The sequence below is a fragment of the Schistocerca nitens genome, chromosome 10 (assembly GCF_023898315.1).
Source record: "Schistocerca nitens isolate TAMUIC-IGC-003100 chromosome 10, iqSchNite1.1, whole genome shotgun sequence".
Taxonomy (NCBI): Eukaryota; Metazoa; Arthropoda; class Insecta; order Orthoptera; family Acrididae; genus Schistocerca; species Schistocerca nitens.
Window position 1 is genome coordinate 31,785,059 of NC_064623.1, and position 18,015 is coordinate 31,803,073.

An 18,015-nucleotide genomic window follows, 5' to 3' on the forward strand; every position below is an offset into this window, starting at 1 on the left:
ATTTCATTATTTAAGTAATGAATGGCAGCTGCAGGCTTTCATAAACAACAATTATGATGCATGAAATTGAGTCAATAGTTCCTACTTCCCGGACAGTTATCAGTTCCAGTTATATTAGCGGTTTTTATTAGATAATAAACCCTTATTAGATAATAAACAAGCCCCTGACATGTCTTTCGATGCCTGTTATCTACGTACATAAGCCTGAAAATGCAAGAGGATATACTATAAGTCACTTTTTCAGTTTAAAGCTTTATTTCCCACATTTCACTTTTCCCAGATTTTACACCATTTTTTTAAGTCCCCCAAAAAGTGTAAAAGTGGGGTTTTGCTGTACATATTTTTATCCTTTGAGCCTATGCAAGTAAAAAGTGCAAATTTTCACGAATTATGTTGAAAGCATTGATATATCTCATTTTATCATTAAATGCTTAACCATAATTAAATATTTTGACTTTGAGCTATATAAAATTATATATATTATTGCTTGCATCCTCAGCAGGCCAAACCCTTAGGAAAAATATCCGAGTCTGAGCTATCATTAAAGTTAAAAATGGATGTCAATTATATCTCAAAAAATGACAGTCTAGTGCAATAAAACAGGATTAACTGTGTTGTGAGTTACAATATTAAGCAGAACATCCTCTATAATCCAAGAGTTGGAATTTGAGTTCTCAAAAGCAAGGCAGATACGATAACACCATTTTAATAGACCTTACTGTGTGTAATAAAGTGCTTTATGCACCGCCAAGTTGGCTGTGGGGCAAACAAAATACTAGGTGCCCAAAGTTTTCCAAATACTACCAAGTTTTGCAGTTTAAGTTACGGAAAATGTGTGTGCCAAGAAAAGTTTTCCACACAGTACTTTTAATCATTCACAACTGTCTCTGTTCCCGATGCCTCCTGTTGAAATAAAGCTATCATTTCGATTAAGATCCCGAGTTACGGTGGATGACGCTTTCACTGCTGACAGCGAGATTGTTCTATGACGAGCACGTAACAAATAGATTGGGTGCTCATATTCTGCAAAATATACATAGTCATGTGCGCACAAAGAACAAAGCAGTATAATCATCTAAGAAGCAAATGTTATTGACACGTGTAGAATGCTTAATGAATTTTTCTGTGGTATACATTCCACTGCCGTTCCTGCACGCAGTCCACGGTACCAATTTCAAGTGCCCAAATACTGGGCATTTCTGCAGAAGTGCTGCAAGCAACACATCCTGTCATCACAGGATCTGAAAAGTGTGCGGCACTCTGTAAGTTACCACCACATATGGATTGCCATTGAGGAAATAATGGACTTCAGTGGACATTTCATTAGCAATCCATCTGTCTACAAACTTGATGGAGGAGAACCCTTGAAACCATTATTGACTTCCTGCCAAGTGTTGGAACAACAAAAACATTCAACAGTAGCTTATTTTGTGAGTGACAGTCTCAAAGTGCTGTGGCCTGAGGGAATTCAAGAAGAAGAAAATACTTGCTGGGTATTCAGCTGCTACAGCATACGTGCCGATGGGGCCTACAAATAATCTAGCTGCATGTAGTCCACTTCATAAGTCTGGCCCACCAACTGCAACACACTACTGATGAAGTGCGCAGCAGCTTCTGAAAAGTAAATACAACAATTTCATGCAGTAAGAAAGTTTTTCTCAAGCCCTTGCTCTATAAAGAACTGTGGAGTTCCCCTAAACAGGTCAGGTGTGCACTACACATCAGGTACTGGCGGAAGTAAAGCTGTGAGGACGGGGCGTGAGTCGTGCTCGGGTAGCTCAGTTGGTAGAGTACTTGCCCGCGAAAGGCAAAGGTCCCGAGTTCGAGTCTCGGTCCGGCACACAGTTTTAATCTGGCAGGAAGTTTCATTCTCATCAATCTTTGAATCCCTAGGACTGATATCCTGCCAGTATCGGTGTCAATAACAGGCAAAAATGGTTGAGATTCTCGATTCCGGGGACGGATGAACTGCCTGTATACATAATTAAGTTTGTACGGAACTCTCAGTGTGCAAGTCCTACTCATACATGGCCAATTTTCATTACATAAACACGTAAGTATTTTCCTTGTTGGTATTACATAAAAATCCTGACTCTAGTCATTATATAACATTTCTTGTTTTATACCCATATCAAACTGAAGCATTGTAATTTGCAATTTTCATGTACATCCACAAGCTTCAAATTGTTACGCATCTGCAGAAAGAACAGACTTTGTATAGCTAGAAGCTCTTGCTGATGTTTTGTGGACTGTTCAGTCTAAGTTGTCTGACACTGTCCTACATAGCTGAAAGCTGCTTCACGATGAAATAGAAAATAAATATTATTGAGGAACACTAATAGTGTGTAGTTTGGTCTTTAATACATCTACATTCCTCCAAGTACTGACACATTTTAAATTTGGGCTGTACCTCTAATATCTTGTCACTTGGACTCTCAGCCTTCACGTGCACTGCACCCGCCTGGCCTGCCACCTTTTGAAATCCACTGCGTCCCAACACCACAGGCGTCGAGGACTGCTTGGCAGTTTCCGGGCTGTCCCACCTGCTCTGGGGCAGCGAAGCCTTCGATGCCGACTGCTGTTGGGAAGTGGCAGTCATCGCGGCCGCAGCTGCCAGGGCTTTGGCCTTGGCTTTGTTCCGCATGGTGACGCGGATGCTGCGCACCTTGTCCTTATCGTTCCCTTCCTCGTCGGAGCTGCTCGAGCTCGAACTGCTGCTGGAGGAACTGCTGGACGAGCTGCTGCCCGAGGAGCCCAGCTTGCTGTCCTGCAAATGAGGAAGTTCGATAATCAGTTATTTGCTCCATACTGCATAGAAAATGTCTGAAATATCCCACCGTATGGAACTTGAGAACTGATTTCCATAAAACAGTATACGGGATAGGACAAAATGGTACATAGGCAGTTCCCAGGACATGTACTTCAAATTTACAAGGGGAAAAAATTTTTTTTTTGGACACAGGTTCTGAAATGCTTCATCTCTGATCAGTGGTGGACCGAGCCCCCCAGTGGCCTCGCACGGCAAAACTAAATGAGGTTCGAGGGTTTGCTTTGAAATTGATGTATTTGTAGTGTACATTTTGTAAAAAATTAATACTGTGGATGTAATGGGTGATAAAAAAATCCAGTTTTATAACATATATACTCTGCACTCTAGTTGTTATTATACACATACATACAGATATAGGAGAGATACTTAAAATATAAATCTGCATTTAGCACAGCAACCATCAGGTAGAGTACAAAGAAATAATAAAAACAATTAAAAAATCACCTTTTATTTGTCTGGAAACAAAGCTTCTACAGTTACACCATTTAGTTTTATGACCTTAGTATGAGATAACAGCTTTCATTGATATTATTATATTATATGTTTTATTTTACTGAAATTTTCAATAATGTCATTGAAATCTATTTTATTTGAAACTTTTTCTACTGGTGAAATGGACAGATTGGTTAGTCACTCGTGATTCATCACAGAGCAAAGATAATTAGGGTTCCAAACCTCGATGAGTGAAAATGGAACCCTTATAGATCACTTTGTAGTTCGTCCATCTGTTTGTCAGTCCCAGTGTTAAGAACTGTTTCCTTTAGAAACAGGTAGACACATAAAGTTGATGATGATGGTGATGATGATTGCATTGTGCGGCGCTCAACTGTGCGGTTATCAGCACCCGTACAAATTCCCAACCTTTGCTCAGTCCAATCTCGCCACTTGCATGAATGATGATGAAATGATGAGGACAACACAAACACCCAGTCATCTCATGACAGGTGAAAATACCCATCCCTGCTGGGAATCAAACCTCGGACCCCGTTCTCTGAAGGAAGAACGCGACTGCGAGACCACGAGCTGCGGACACACATCAAGTTGAGATTTATGTCCCATACTAAGGTCTGAGATCCCTTCGCAGTGTAAAAACACTAAGCTTCTACGTCAATGTGGTGGGTCAATCCATATGAAGTGGTCCAGTGATGGTTGCTTGACCATTTTTAAATATTTTAATTTATTTATATGTGATGTCCCTATATTTGAGAAGTTCAAAAGAGTTTTTTTAAAATAATTTATCTTGCACCTTTACTGGATGGTGGCCATTTTTATTTGGCGGTGCGCAACGATTTTTTAGTCTGGAGACATTAGCGAAAATTTGATTCTCTGTACACTGGGTTACGTTACATCATTGCAATTGACATGATTGTTTTTACAAAAGTGTCCTCTACAACATTGTTTATTACACAAAATACCATAAATTCAAAAGTAACCAGTCAAAATGACCAAAGTTTGGTACCCAACACTTCAAAAATCCACTTTTTTGGCCCAAAAATAACAAACAAGGAGCGATTTTTGAGTGTCTACTTTTTTCCTATAGTTAGATATACACTACCAGCCTCATGTAGAGCAAGAACACTTACGAATGTATCTTTAATTTTTTAGAATTTTTGAAATTTGAAAATATTCAACTTTTGTTAAGTTTGGGGTTAGTTATCTCAGGTGGGACTGAATATAAAAATATGATTTTAGCATAGTTTGTACACCTATATGATAGCAATGTACTGTAAAAATTTCAACATTGATATCTGACTGTGAACGAAGATATGAATTTTTGAAAATGAAGAAATAATCCATATACTCCACAACTGATCTTATGGCTGTTGCCTATTTAAATGGTTCATTGTTTCATTGTAATAAAATTTAATTGCCGCATATATTTAGTTAACACTATCACCCAATATTCATTTGTTGTTGTTGTTGTTGTCTTCAGTCCTGACACTGGTTTGATGCAGCTCTCCATGCTACTCTATCCTGTGCAAGCTTCTTCATCTCCCAGTACCTACTGCAGCCTACATCCTTCTGAATCTGCTTAGTGTATTCATCTCTTGGTCTCCCTCTACGATTTTTACCCTCCACGCTGCCCTCCAATGCTAAATTTGTGATCCCTTGATGCCTCAGAACATGTCCTACCAACCGATCCCTTCTTCTAGTCAAGTTGTGCCACAAACTTCTCTTCTCCCCAATCCTATTCAATAACTCCTCATTAGTTACGTGATCTACCCACCTTATCTTCAGCATTCTTCTGTAGCACCACATTTCAAAAGCTTCTATTCTCTTCTTGTCCAAACTGGTTATCGTCCATGTTTCACTTCCATACATGGCTACACTCCATACAAATACTTTCAGAAACGACTTCCTGACACTTAAATCTATACTCGATGTTAACAAATTTCTCTTCTTCAGAAACGATTTCCTTGCCATTGCCAGTCTACATTTTATATCCTCTCTACTTCGACCATCATCTTTTTACCTACTTGATCCTCTGCTGCCTTCATACTTCAGCCCTCAAAGCTACCCATTCTTCTTATACTGTATTTCTTTCCCCCATTCCTGTCAATTGTTCCCTTATGCTCTCCCTGAAACTCTCTACAACCTCTTGTTCTTTCAGTTTATCCAGGTCCCATCTCCTTAAATTCCCACCTTTTTGCAGTTTCTTCAGTTTCAATCTGCAGTTCATAACCAATACATTGTGGTCAGAATTCACATCTGCCCCTGGAAATGTCTTACAATTTAAAACCTGGTTCCTAAATCTCTGTCTTACCATTATATAATCTATCTGATACCTTTTTGTATCTCCAGGATTCTTCCAGGTATACAACCATCTTTTATGATTCTTGAACCAAGTGTTAGCTATGATTAAGTTATGCTCTGTGCAAAATTCTACAAGGCGGCTTCCTCTTTCATTTCTTTCCCCCAATCCATATTCACCTACTATGTTTCCTTCTCTCCCTTTTCCTACTGACGAATTCCAGTCACCCATGACTATTAAATTTTCGTCTCCCTTCACTACCTGAATAATTTCTTTTATCTTGTCATACATTTCATCAATTTCTTCATCATCTGCAGAGCTAGTTGACATATAAACTTGTGCTACTGTAGTAGGCATGGGCTTTGAGTCTATCTTGGCCACAATAATGCGTTCACTATGCTGTTTGTAGTAGCTAACCCGCACTCCTATTTTTTTATTCGTTACTAAACCTACTCCTGCATTACCCCTATTTGATTTTGTATTTATAACCCTGTAATCACCTGACCAAAAGTCTTGTTCCACCTGCCACCGAACTTCACTAATTCCCACTATATCTAACTTTAACCTATTCATTTCCCTTTTTAAATTTTCTAACCTACCTGCCCGATTAAGGGATCTGACATTCCACGCTCCGATCCGTAGAATGCCAGTTTTCATTCTCCTGATAACGACGTCCTCTTGAGTAGTCCCCGCCCGGAGATCCGAATGGGGGACTATTTTACCTCCGGAATATTTTACCCAAGAGGACGCCATCATCATAGACAGTAAAGCCGCATGTCCTCGGGATAAATTACGGATGTAGTTTCCCCTTGCTTTCAGCCGTTCGCAGTACCAGCACAGCAAGGCCGTTTTGGTTAATGTTACAAGGCCAGATCAGTCAATCATCCAGACTGTTGCCACTGCAACTACTGAAAAGGCTGCTGCCCCTCTTCAGGAACCACATGTTTGTCTGGCCTCTCAACAGATACCCCTCTGTTGTGGTTGCACCTACGGTACGGCCATCTGTATCGCTGAGGCACGCAAGCCTTCCCACCAACGGCAAGGTCCATGGTTCATGGCATTTAGTTTAGTTATTTTTAATAATGCAATATTAAACAAAAGGAGATTTCACCCATTTATGTTTAGGTTTATTGTCAATAAAGAAGAACATTATTGTTGGGTGTGGCATTGTTGTAGTCAGTCTGTTCTGAAACCTCTGTTAGAGTGGATGTACATACTTCATCTAGAGTGTAGAATGTGTTATGTACTTTTTTCTGTGTGTCATTTGTAATTAATTTTGAGAGATTAACTGGAACGCAATAACAGTGCTCTGTTGGACAAATAGCAAGTGAAATGTGTCACAAAACAGTTTTTGTTGTTTCAAAAAACTTGAAAAATGTCAAAGAGTTTGATTAAGTTAGACAAACTTTATTTAAACTTCAAGTAAGTTCTTTTGTAACATCAGTGTGTGAGTATCATGAGAAGAAATATATTCAGAAGTACAACCACATTTTTTGAAGAAAGTGCTGTGATCCACTTGATGTCCATAAAATGTCTCTAAACTGAAACATCGTCGCGCACTTACAAACGAAAATGGCCACCATACAGTAAAGGTGAAAGGTATTTTTTTAAAATTGTTTTGAACTTCTAAATTATAGGGTAATCACATATAAAAAAAATTAAAATATTTAAAAATGGTCAAGCAACCAACTTTAATTTTTATTGGACCACTTCATTTGGATTGACCCAGTTGAAAGATATGACCATTTACATAAGATATTTTGATATTTGCAAACTCACTCAACAAAGCCAGTCTAAAGGATACTTCCCCATTGACACACAATTGTGAAATTTTGCACAAAGCACAGCTCCACAGTACAAGTAAAGGAAAACATCCAAAAATTGTTAATTTGTAATAATCACGTGGAAAAAAGAATCTCTTTTTGGTTGTTTGCTATCCATCTGTTTGTGTGTATGTCTGTCCATCCATTCATATGTTCAGGCACCTTTTTCTCAAGAATGTGTTGATATATGAAGTTGAAACTTATGTCATATACTAAGCTGTATGATCTCTTGCTGGCGTAAACAATTTAAGCTTCTACATCAATGCAATCAAATGATATAGCCATTTATGTCACATATTTTGGTATCTCACCAGTATCAATATTGACGGCAGGCAATAATCATCAAAAGTCTTGATTCCTGGGATGGATGAACTACTTATATACACAATTTGGTTTGTACCGAACCCTTGGTGCGAGATTTCTACTCACACTTATCTGGATTTTTATTATTGTTAATTTGTTATATTCCATTCAGTTTATAAAACTTCTCTTGCATGATAAGACTGAAACACAAGTGATCAAGATGTATTCGATAATAAGTAAGGTACAGGGTAATGATTCAAAGAACTCCCATTTAATTGTAAAATGAAGGATTTCTTGGGCTATCTATATAGCAGCAACATCCAATCTTGTTCTGGCTGCGCATAGACATGTATGATACGCTTTTATTTCTTACAGTAACTGTCCCATATCTACTTAATTGTAAATTTCTACCAGGTTCTCCATTGCTGCAGACAGAGCACCACTGGAAGTTCATGCGTACATTTTGTTTCAACTATTATAAAAATTTAGGTGATTTTCTTCATGCCCTTGTATTGTGAAAATTCTTGTATGAATTGGTCAATGCATTAGGACAAACACTGACCAACGAACTTCTTCTTGAATCGATAATCCATACCATGAGTTAGTGTATACAACATTGTTTGACTTCCTTCCTCACCACTCAGTGTTAATGTCCATGTCATTGCCTTTTTAGTGCCAAAAGTAACAGCACTGTCTGCAATTGTAGTTTGTTCTATTGCTAAAGACTCATTCAAGGTTTTTAATTTGATGAGTTCTTTATCCAAAGTCATTTTTTGAAACTGTAAATGTAACTGGACTAAATTTATTTCCTCCAGTATTGTGTGTCAAAAGTTGATGTCGGTCAAAAAGGTAAAATCAGGTATGGCTGGAAGGAGTAATGACATTGCAGATCTAGTATTAAGGTTTGCCTTCAATGCATCTTCCACATATCCCAACGTGCCAGTAATTGTTTCCATGTTTTCTTTTATGACTTTACGTGAATTGCAACGAGCACTCCAGCGAGTATCAAGACAATCGTTTCAAACATCTTCCCCCCCCCCCTCCCCCTCCCCCCCCACTTTCCTCTGCAAGTAATTCTCATCTACATGTAGCAGATGAGAAGAATAAATATAACTTATCTACAGTCATAAAAGGTGATGGTAGAGGAAGCACATGAGAATGCATGAACTCCACAAAGATTTCAGGAATGATTAGCACAGGGACTGAACAGAGATTCTGCACTGACTTCTCAAATTTCTCATTGTACTCCTCCACGTCCATCTGACACTGACGTGGCATTGTCATAACCTGCACAATACAATATCCAGTCCAGCTTGTTCCTGCTGCTGTTGAATATCTTCTCACACATCATCTGCCTTTCCTGACATAAAAAGACAAAAACCTATGAAACATTCTCGAAATTCTGCAATGTTGTCCTCTACAGGGATGTATCTCATTATTTAACTCACTTGGGCAGTTCTGCTTTCATCAGGAGTGCTTTCAAAAATTATTCTGTAATATTTAGCCTTTTTTTATACCTGCAATAATTTTTTCCTTAACGCGTTCACAAAAAATAAAATCATTATGTATCCCCTCTGACAAATAAAAAGATAATCATCTTGACCCACCTGTGGACTATTCAAGTTTTAAACAATGCTCGGATTATATTTCACCATAAACTACACCAATTCTATGACATTTCCTCTGTTTTCCTATGAAATGTATTCACAATGACCACAGAAAACAAGGTTTTACTGGGTTAAAAATGGTGTAATATCTAAAATATTACGTAAAAGTTTCATCATTTCTTGGTCACTCCATTCACAATCTTCCAATTATCTTTGTCAGTTGTGTTATGTTCCATGCCTACACAATGTTTCCCATTTTCTGACTCTGATATATGTTCAGGTGATGATTCATGCTTTTGATATCCTTGGATTCTATTTTCAAGGTGGACAGAAGCCAGAAATAAACTTCTTGTTGATGGTATCACCCTCAGATGCAACTAATGGACAGCAGAAACATTATAGTTTATTTATTGATGGTGAGTGTAGCATCCATTTCCTTACATATTTAGTGATGTTTAAATGTAAAGCCACAATAGATTCGAAAGGTCCCTCCTTGTTTTGATATACTTCACTACCCTTCTCAATAATAAGCACTCTGATATGCTCTGGAATATATACTGGGCAATGTGCAGTATCACTGAATGACTAGGAATCAAAGTTAGATGTATGGGAAATATGTCGAATCTCAGTAATTTTCTCATCATTGCTGTCTCCCCCTTCCCTCACTGTGTTACAACAAAGTCTTCATTAAAACCAGGCTTTTCACCTGCATCTGTGGTCACAAAATCGATAATTATCTGTATGCTGGAGCCAAATTCAACCATTTGACTACTCTTTGCTTCATCATCTTTATTCTTTGTACAAACGGACAGAAATTTGGGTAATGATCCAGTCAGTGATGTAGGCTCTTCAGTCATCGCTTTTATTACCTTTCTTTTCAGAGAGCCAAATGCGTGAATCCCCCCCCCCCCCCCTCTCTCTCTCTCTCTCTCTCTCACACACACACACACACACACACACACACACACACACACACACACACACAAAACTTCTCTGTGTAGCCTGCTGTAGACTGGTACAAGAGAGTAGTTAAATACCAGCAGATCATAAAGCATGGTCATTTTCAAACAAATGTTTTGAATAGCATTTATAGTGTGGCGGAAAACAAAGCCAATATTTTCAGTGGATAAAAATATTGTTACAACAAAGTGTTATTTGCTGTAAAAGAGTCTAAAGAAAGAATGTAATGTTTGCAAAGGATTATTGAAGTTTAAGTGTTAATACATTCCTGATCCCGACAGTATGTACTGGAAAATCTCAAGATGATGACAACCTAATTAGCAATGTAGATACATACTACATACATGGCAGTATAATCACTGTTTAAAAATCACTTAACATGTACCTCTAATCGAACTTTATGAAGAATGAAAGTTAATGAAGCTAACATAAATCTCGAGGTATTTTACAGCACCTGGGTGAACAGACTGTTTGGATTTTCCCTGTTCTAATGGGTATTCCCCAAGAGTTTGAAATGGAAGTTCTGCAGTGGCTATTATCTCTTGTATTTTTACACCAATAGGATTAAACCTGACTGCCTTCACTTCTTTAATAAGTTTGTTGTTCCTTTTATGAAAGAAATCACCACTTAATTTCTCTGTTGTTCGATTTATTATGTATTTTTTGCACCGAAGACTCCATAGAGGAAATGTGGTGCACCCCTTAACCTCCTAATTGGTTATCCTGATATAACTCAGGTTAAACTGGGTTGCTGAAAAATATTATCCCAAGATAATCCAGGCTTCCAAATACTATGCATCCCTGCGCAAACATCCCGATTATAAATGTTGTAGTTTCCTTCACTGCTGCTTCCTTGCACCAGCATCCAAATCATAATCATTGTAGTTCATTCTACTGTCGCCAGTTAGCATTTTTTGCAGTTTCGTGTTTCACTACATAGTATTACTACTGGCTTAGGATCGTGAAGTTGCAACAGTACCACATTGCTTCATAGCATTTTGGTGCAGTTGTTGCAGTGTTACATTTGCTTGCTGTCTTCTAAAAGGAACTGGTTATTCCAGTGAGGAAGAATGTGAGGAAGACACCAACATTGACTGGTCTCAGATGAGAGTGTGGGATGTTGTCGATCAAAATACTGCTTGTGCTCCACTAAGATTTCTGTTTACTGCTAATGAGGGCTGTACGATTCCTTTTGCCAATGATGAACTTGAAAGATTTGACATTTTTTGATAGGGATTTGAAAGAAATGATGCACGTGGAAACAGCTAAATATATTAGCTATTGCATTGCAAACACCGAATGTAATGTTTTGCCACCATCATGTGAAGAATTGCAAATTTTCCTTGCTCTAACCATATTGCAAAGGATTGTTCAGAAACCTGAATTGCAGAGGTACTGCATATAGTGGGCAAGCATATCAACTCCATTTTTCAATAATGTAATCAAAACATATCTTCATTTTTCTGATAATGAAGTGTATGATGCTGCAAATTGCCGAAATCCTAAGATGAACAAAATTTGTCCAGTTCACCAGTACATTGAAAATAAATTCAAATTTTCTAATGTTCCTGAATGGGCCATTATGGTGTATGAAACTCTTCTTTGGACAGGGGCAAACTGGGCTGGGTACAGTAGATCCTGATGAAAACGGCAAGATTTGGAATAAGATGCTACATGCTGTCTGGATCATCTAGCAGACATGTTTGGTCTCTGATTATTTACATGGGGAACGGGACAAAGTACAAAGCTGGATGCAGACTTTATGGATTTTCCAATGTTCTCACAAGTTGTTCAGGCACTTGTAAAACCAGTCCTGAAGCAAGATCACTGTCTAATGACAGAGCCCAATAATTAGCAGATTTCCTAATTTTGAAGTCCACTGACAGTTATGGAACAGTAAAAATGACCCGAAAAGAGGTGCTACAAACCTCTCCACAAGAAAATAATATTATAGGGGGACATTGCAAGTGAAACAATACCCAGAAAGCGAGGCAAGGAGTATTTCGAGAAAATCTTTGTTCATTTGCTGGAGGTTTCTGTGTCGAATTCTTTTTATTTTGTATGACAAATCTGGAAGGAAAAAGGACTCACTGGAATTTATGTCCACCTCATCGGAAAAAATTGCTGAGAAGTATAAAGGGAGCATCATTTTCTTAAGCCAGGAAGACCAGGACGAATACCCTAACCTCTATGGTTGATAGGGAAGACATTTACCAGAAGCCAACAGAGAAGAAGAGCAACCAGATACATCTGTGCATAGTTTGCTCCAAGAAGCAGGATGCAAGAGGGAAGCATGTCTATAGAGAAACATAATTTACTGCCCCCAGTGCCAGGTCCACTTGTGCATCACACCGTACTTCAGAATCTATCATACAAAAATCTTATCTACCACCTGATTTGCATATTTAAATCAAACATCTTCAGCTCTGTAATAAAATATGTTGTAACGAGTATTTGCAGAGATTTTTGATGAGCCCGAGTTATCTCGGGATAATACCTTTTATTCGCTTCTGCCTACAACATCCCATTAGGTTTTCGAGATAAACTTAGGAATGAGTTGCTAAAGCAATATACTTCCAAAACAGTGTAAAATTACAAAGAAAAAACAATAGGTAAGATTTTGATAGTTTTGTGACAAGAATAGGCACATAGGAGGTTAAGGTGTTGAATGCAACTAGATAAGATTTATGCGACTTTTTTCCTGACCAGGGGGGGGGGGGGGAGCACTTTATAAAACATTTTCTATCCTTAGTTCTGGTGTATATATGTCTACATGAGTATAGTGATGACCTTATGTTTACAGCTGATAAAAACTTTTGCTTAAATCTACGTGAGTATACTGTAGGTCATCTAGTTGGATTTCATATTCACAATAATTTATATAATAATTTTGTATCTTTGAGAAAGTAATTTTTAGAATGTAATACTTTAGTTAAAAAATAATAAATCACTGGCAAGTGCTTCACTCACTTGTGCGCATATTTTTTAACTGTACTTATAGTACACTTGTGGGATACTCTACTAACCATTTAGACGGACAGTATATACACTTGGTCCATTGTTCCTCCAGCTTTATCATACCATTGGAAAAACAGGTTCTGTCAAACTCTGCAAAATACTACTTGACTGCAACAATCACTTCCTCATTTGATGAAAATTTCTTCCCAGCAAACGGATGTTTCATTCAGGGAATCCACTTGAGGCTAAGTCTACTGACTGTTGTGGATGAGAGACCAATACAAAGCCCAATTCATGCACTTTCACCACTGTTATTGCTGATGTGTGGGACACCGCATTACGCTGGTGAAAGAGCACTTTTTTTTCATGCCAAACTTGGGTCTTTTTTCAGCGAAGAAAGTTTCAAATGATTCGCAATGAAGCATAATAGGTAATCTCTGCTTACCAGCTGACAAAATGGTCTTAGCCTCCTTCGGTGCACTTTCACAAGCCTTTGTCCATTGTTTTGACTGCCTTTTGACTCCTGTGTGTAATGATGAAGCTAGGTTTCATCAACAGTCACAAATTGGCACAAAAACTCTTGCAGATTGGAACTAAACATTGCCAGACAGTGTCAAAATGTTGTGTTGTATGCTCTTTTGGTCGACTGAGAGCAATTGCGGCAACCACCAGGAACACTCCTCCTCCACAGCCAATTCTCTGCGCAGTTGAGATGCCTACAGTCACAGCAATCTCATGAATTTTTATTCGGTGGTCTTGCATTACCATATCATGGATTTTGTCAATGGTTTACTTTGTAGTGACCTCAATGGGATGGCTGGATGGCACTTTGTCTTCGGCAGTTGTCTGACCATGTTTAAATTCCTTCCTCCAAAAATGAATGGTCTGTATTGATGGTGCAGAGTCTGCATGAACTCCATCCAATTCTGTTTTGGTTTGTGTAACAGTCCAAGCCTTCAAATGAAAATGTTTAACAAGAGCACGAAACCGTTTTCTCCATTTTCAATCATAGTCAGCACACTGACAAATTCAGAGAACTCTCAACAATTAACTGTGTGCTGTACATTGTTGAAATTCTTTATACAATCCTTGGAATGATCAAGCTCACCAAACATGAACATGCAACAAAAATGTTCTGTTCTTTCGTGTAAATTTACCAGACTTGTCAAACCACCCTCGTCAAAAATTCATGAGTGATTTACCTTAAATTTTTACACGATACTCTAATAAACATTCATACAGACATAGGCTATATAGTTTTTTAAACAACAATGTAGAGGTTTTCTGTTAAGACTGATTGCGAGAAGGAAAATGCTTTTCTGTGCTGTGAAAACGTATGGTTTAATTTTCTTTTTCGCAGTCAATCTTAGCTAAGTAGCAGGTCGTTGAAACCATTGACTGGCTGTTATATTAAATAATTAGAATATACTTTTTAAACAAAAATTGTATACACAACTATGGTTGCCATTTTGTTGTTTTCTTGCAGCTGATTTTAACGGAAGACAGGAAATTTGTATTTATGGCTTATGAATACTACAAAATATGAATCGTCCAAAATGTTTTAATGCAACCAGATTTGCACATTAAATCTATGCAAAATACTGTCAGTGAAGCTACTTTCTCACAGATCAAGCCCCTGGGGAGGTCTGTCAACCCCTGTATATCAATGACCTCAACCAGTTTACCCATTTATTTTGTTTGGAATAAGAATAATAATACACGTGGCTCAAGGTCAACAAGAGGTTGAAAGAGGAGGTGGACAGAGAAGGTAGAGGGGGAGGTGGAAGAAATGTACATCGATATAGGTAAGGAAGAGATGGACAGAGAGAGGTGAACAAAATGAACAAAGAGGGGAGGGGAGGGGGCAGGGGGCAGGGGGGAGGGGAGGGGAGAGGAGGAGGAAGTGGACAGAAAGAGAAAAGGATATTAGGACTTCCAATTACCATATATATTTAGCAATTGCAAAGCATTGGCAGGTTCACTAGTACATTTATGTTTTGTCTCAAACTCCAAACTGCATCTTATTTAATGAAGATATTTTGGTCTTGTTTGGGATTTGATGAAAAAAAGGCTTGGTTCTGAGGGACCACCAAAACATCGAGGGATGAAAAAAGGTCTGGTTCTGAGGGGCCTCCAAACATCAAGGCCCTCGAGATTTGTACGCCCCAAGAACTAAATAATGCCAGGGGCATGACCCCTCCCCCCCCCCCCCCCCCACACACACACACACTCATTAGTCTGCCAATGTTTCTGCTTTAGAATCTCTCTTTCGACCCTCTCTCCTATCTAATTTTTTTTAACTCTGGAAATATTGGTACAACAACAGAATTAAATCTCATTACCTTCCCAGTGGCCATTTGTCGTTTCCTTCTGGAGTTCCTCTCACGCAGCTGCTTCTTGGTGGAATGATCTCTGATGGATGTCTTGCTTTCATTTTGGTCATCTTTTGCAGAACCCTTGCGCTGCTTCTCTTCATACGCCTTCTCTCGGTCAGACAACCAATCCATTTCCCAGTGTGGATTTTGCTCAACAAAAGCCTGAAATAGAATACAACTTTACAAGGATCTCCAACATTACACCCCTCTGGTTAGTAAATGGGCACAGGATTCATATCCAGTGCTTTCTGTCATATTGGCAAATAAAACCCCATTAATTACTATTAAAAACAGTCTTGATCACGATTTATTAACAAGGTGACCGGTTTCGACCACTACTCTGGTCATCTTCAGACCTACAAGTTGTATACAAAGCTCTAATTAGAGGGCAACATACATTAAAGAAAATACATAAAGTTATAAAGCGTTGAATTACCATTGAGTAGGAACCTCTTTCTGTTGGAGAATCACTACTGGAGAAACCAGTGCACGTCTTACTATATATAATGGAGGCTCCACCCACTTCTGACTGCATGATGTCATTACTAACCAATGAGTTATAAGTCAAATTACAATTTAAAATTTCTTAGTTAAAAGAACACTGTCAAGAATTAGAAATAAATACACACTAATCTTAGCTTATTAAACAGCTATTGTCAATTAAGAAGTGTTAAAAATATTTTAATATGTAGGAAAATGAACATCGGTTTGGCAGTACATGGGTTGCCCTCTCAAGGCCTGTCAGTGAACCATTTGGAACCACTGGTTGCTATGGTGAAGTTGGACGCCGTTGCAAAGATGAAGCAGCAGGCTTTTTTCAATGAAGTTGTTGTAAAGTCGATAGTCGAACTAGTGGTTGCCATGGTGAGGACAAACGCCAGTGCAAAGATGTGGCAGCAGGCTTCTTTCCAACGAAGTTGTTGCGAAGTGGAATGGCAGAGACTGTCGCGTCAGACGATGTATTATTGAGCAGCAACATGTCTTTATTGAAAAGATTTTTAAAGAGTAAGCTACAATAATCTGTAGCTGACATGTATACTACATGCTGCACAAATACAATACGAAGTAGTTGTCCGTATATATGAAATACAGGGTGATTCAAAAAGAATACCACAACTTTAGGAATTTAAAACTCTGCAACAACCAAAGGCAGAGCTAAGCACTATCTGTCGGCGAATTAAGGGAGCTATAAAGTTTCATTTAGTTGTACATTTGTTCACTTGAGGCGCTGTTGACTAGGCGTCAGCGTCAGTTGATGCTACGGTGGCGACCGCTCAACAGAAAGCTTTTTGTGTTATTGAGTACGGCAGAAGTGAATTGACGACAGTTGTTCAGCGTGCATTTCGAACGAAGTATGGTGTTAAACTTTCGAACGAAGTATGGTGTTAAACCTCCTGATAGGTGGTGTATTAAACGTTGGTATAAACAGTTTACAGAGAATGGGTGTTTGTGCAAAGGGAAAAGTTCTGGACGGCCGAGAACGAGTGATGAAAATGTAGCACGCATCCAGCAAGCATTTGTTCGCAGCCCAGGAAAATCGACTCGCAGAGCTAGCAGAGAGCTGCAAATTCCACAATCAACTGTATGGAGAGTCCTACAAAAAAGGTTAGTTATGAAACCTTATCGTTTGAAATTGGTTCAAGAACTGTCTGCAACTGATAAGATTAAAAGAATCGATTTCTGTGATTTTATCCTTGCTCAAATGGAAACAGATGAATCTTTTGTTTCAAAGATTGTGTTTAGTGATGAAGCAACTTTCCACACTAACGGGAAAGTCAACCATCACAATGTCTGTATATGGGGCACTGAGAATCCGCGGGAAACAACTCAGTACGAACGTGACTCGCCTAAGGCTCGAACAACATGCACAACAATTCATATTTCAGCAGGATGGAGCGCCACCACATTGGCACTTATCTGTCCGTAACTACCTGAACGTCAACTACCCGAGGCGATGGATCGGCCGCCAGGCAGCCCGTGACAGAGCACTTCATCACTGGCCTCCAAGAAGCCCTGATCTTACCCCCTGCGATTTTTTCTTATGGGGGTATGTTAAGGATATGGTGTTTCGGCCACTTCTCCCAGCCACCATTGATGATTTGAAACGAGAAATAACAGCAGCTATCCAAACTGTTATGCCTGATATGCTACAGAGAGTGTGGAACGAGTTGGAGTATCGGGTTGATATTGCTCGTGTGTCTGGAGGGGGCCATATTGAACATCTCTGAACTTGTTTTTGAGTGAAAAAAACCTTTTTAAATACTCTTTGTAATGATGTATAACAGAAGGTTATATTATGTTTCTTTCATTAAATACACATTTTTAAAGTTGTGGTATTCTTTTTGAATCACCCTGTATAATCTATGAAGTTGATATGTAGATTACATGTGCCAATTTTTTTTTTATT

At 38.6% G+C, this 18,015-nt stretch overlaps 1 protein-coding gene across 4 annotated transcripts in view; it reads right to left on the bottom strand.

Annotated features, from left to right (window-relative positions):
* LOC126210577 (zinc finger matrin-type protein CG9776-like) overlaps window positions 1-18,015 on the bottom strand; it is a 268,553-nt gene that overhangs the window by 81,186 nt on the left and 169,352 nt on the right. For all 4 annotated transcript variants that reach the window (XM_049939841.1, XM_049939842.1, XM_049939843.1 and 1 more), the window contains 2 exons: window positions 15,576-15,770; window positions 2,411-2,767 (listed from right to left, as the gene is read on the bottom strand). In XM_049939841.1, coding sequence (XP_049795798.1) covers window positions 2,411-2,767; window positions 15,576-15,770 — 552 coding nt within the window. The remainder of the gene's footprint in view (window positions 1-2,410; window positions 2,768-15,575; window positions 15,771-18,015) is intronic.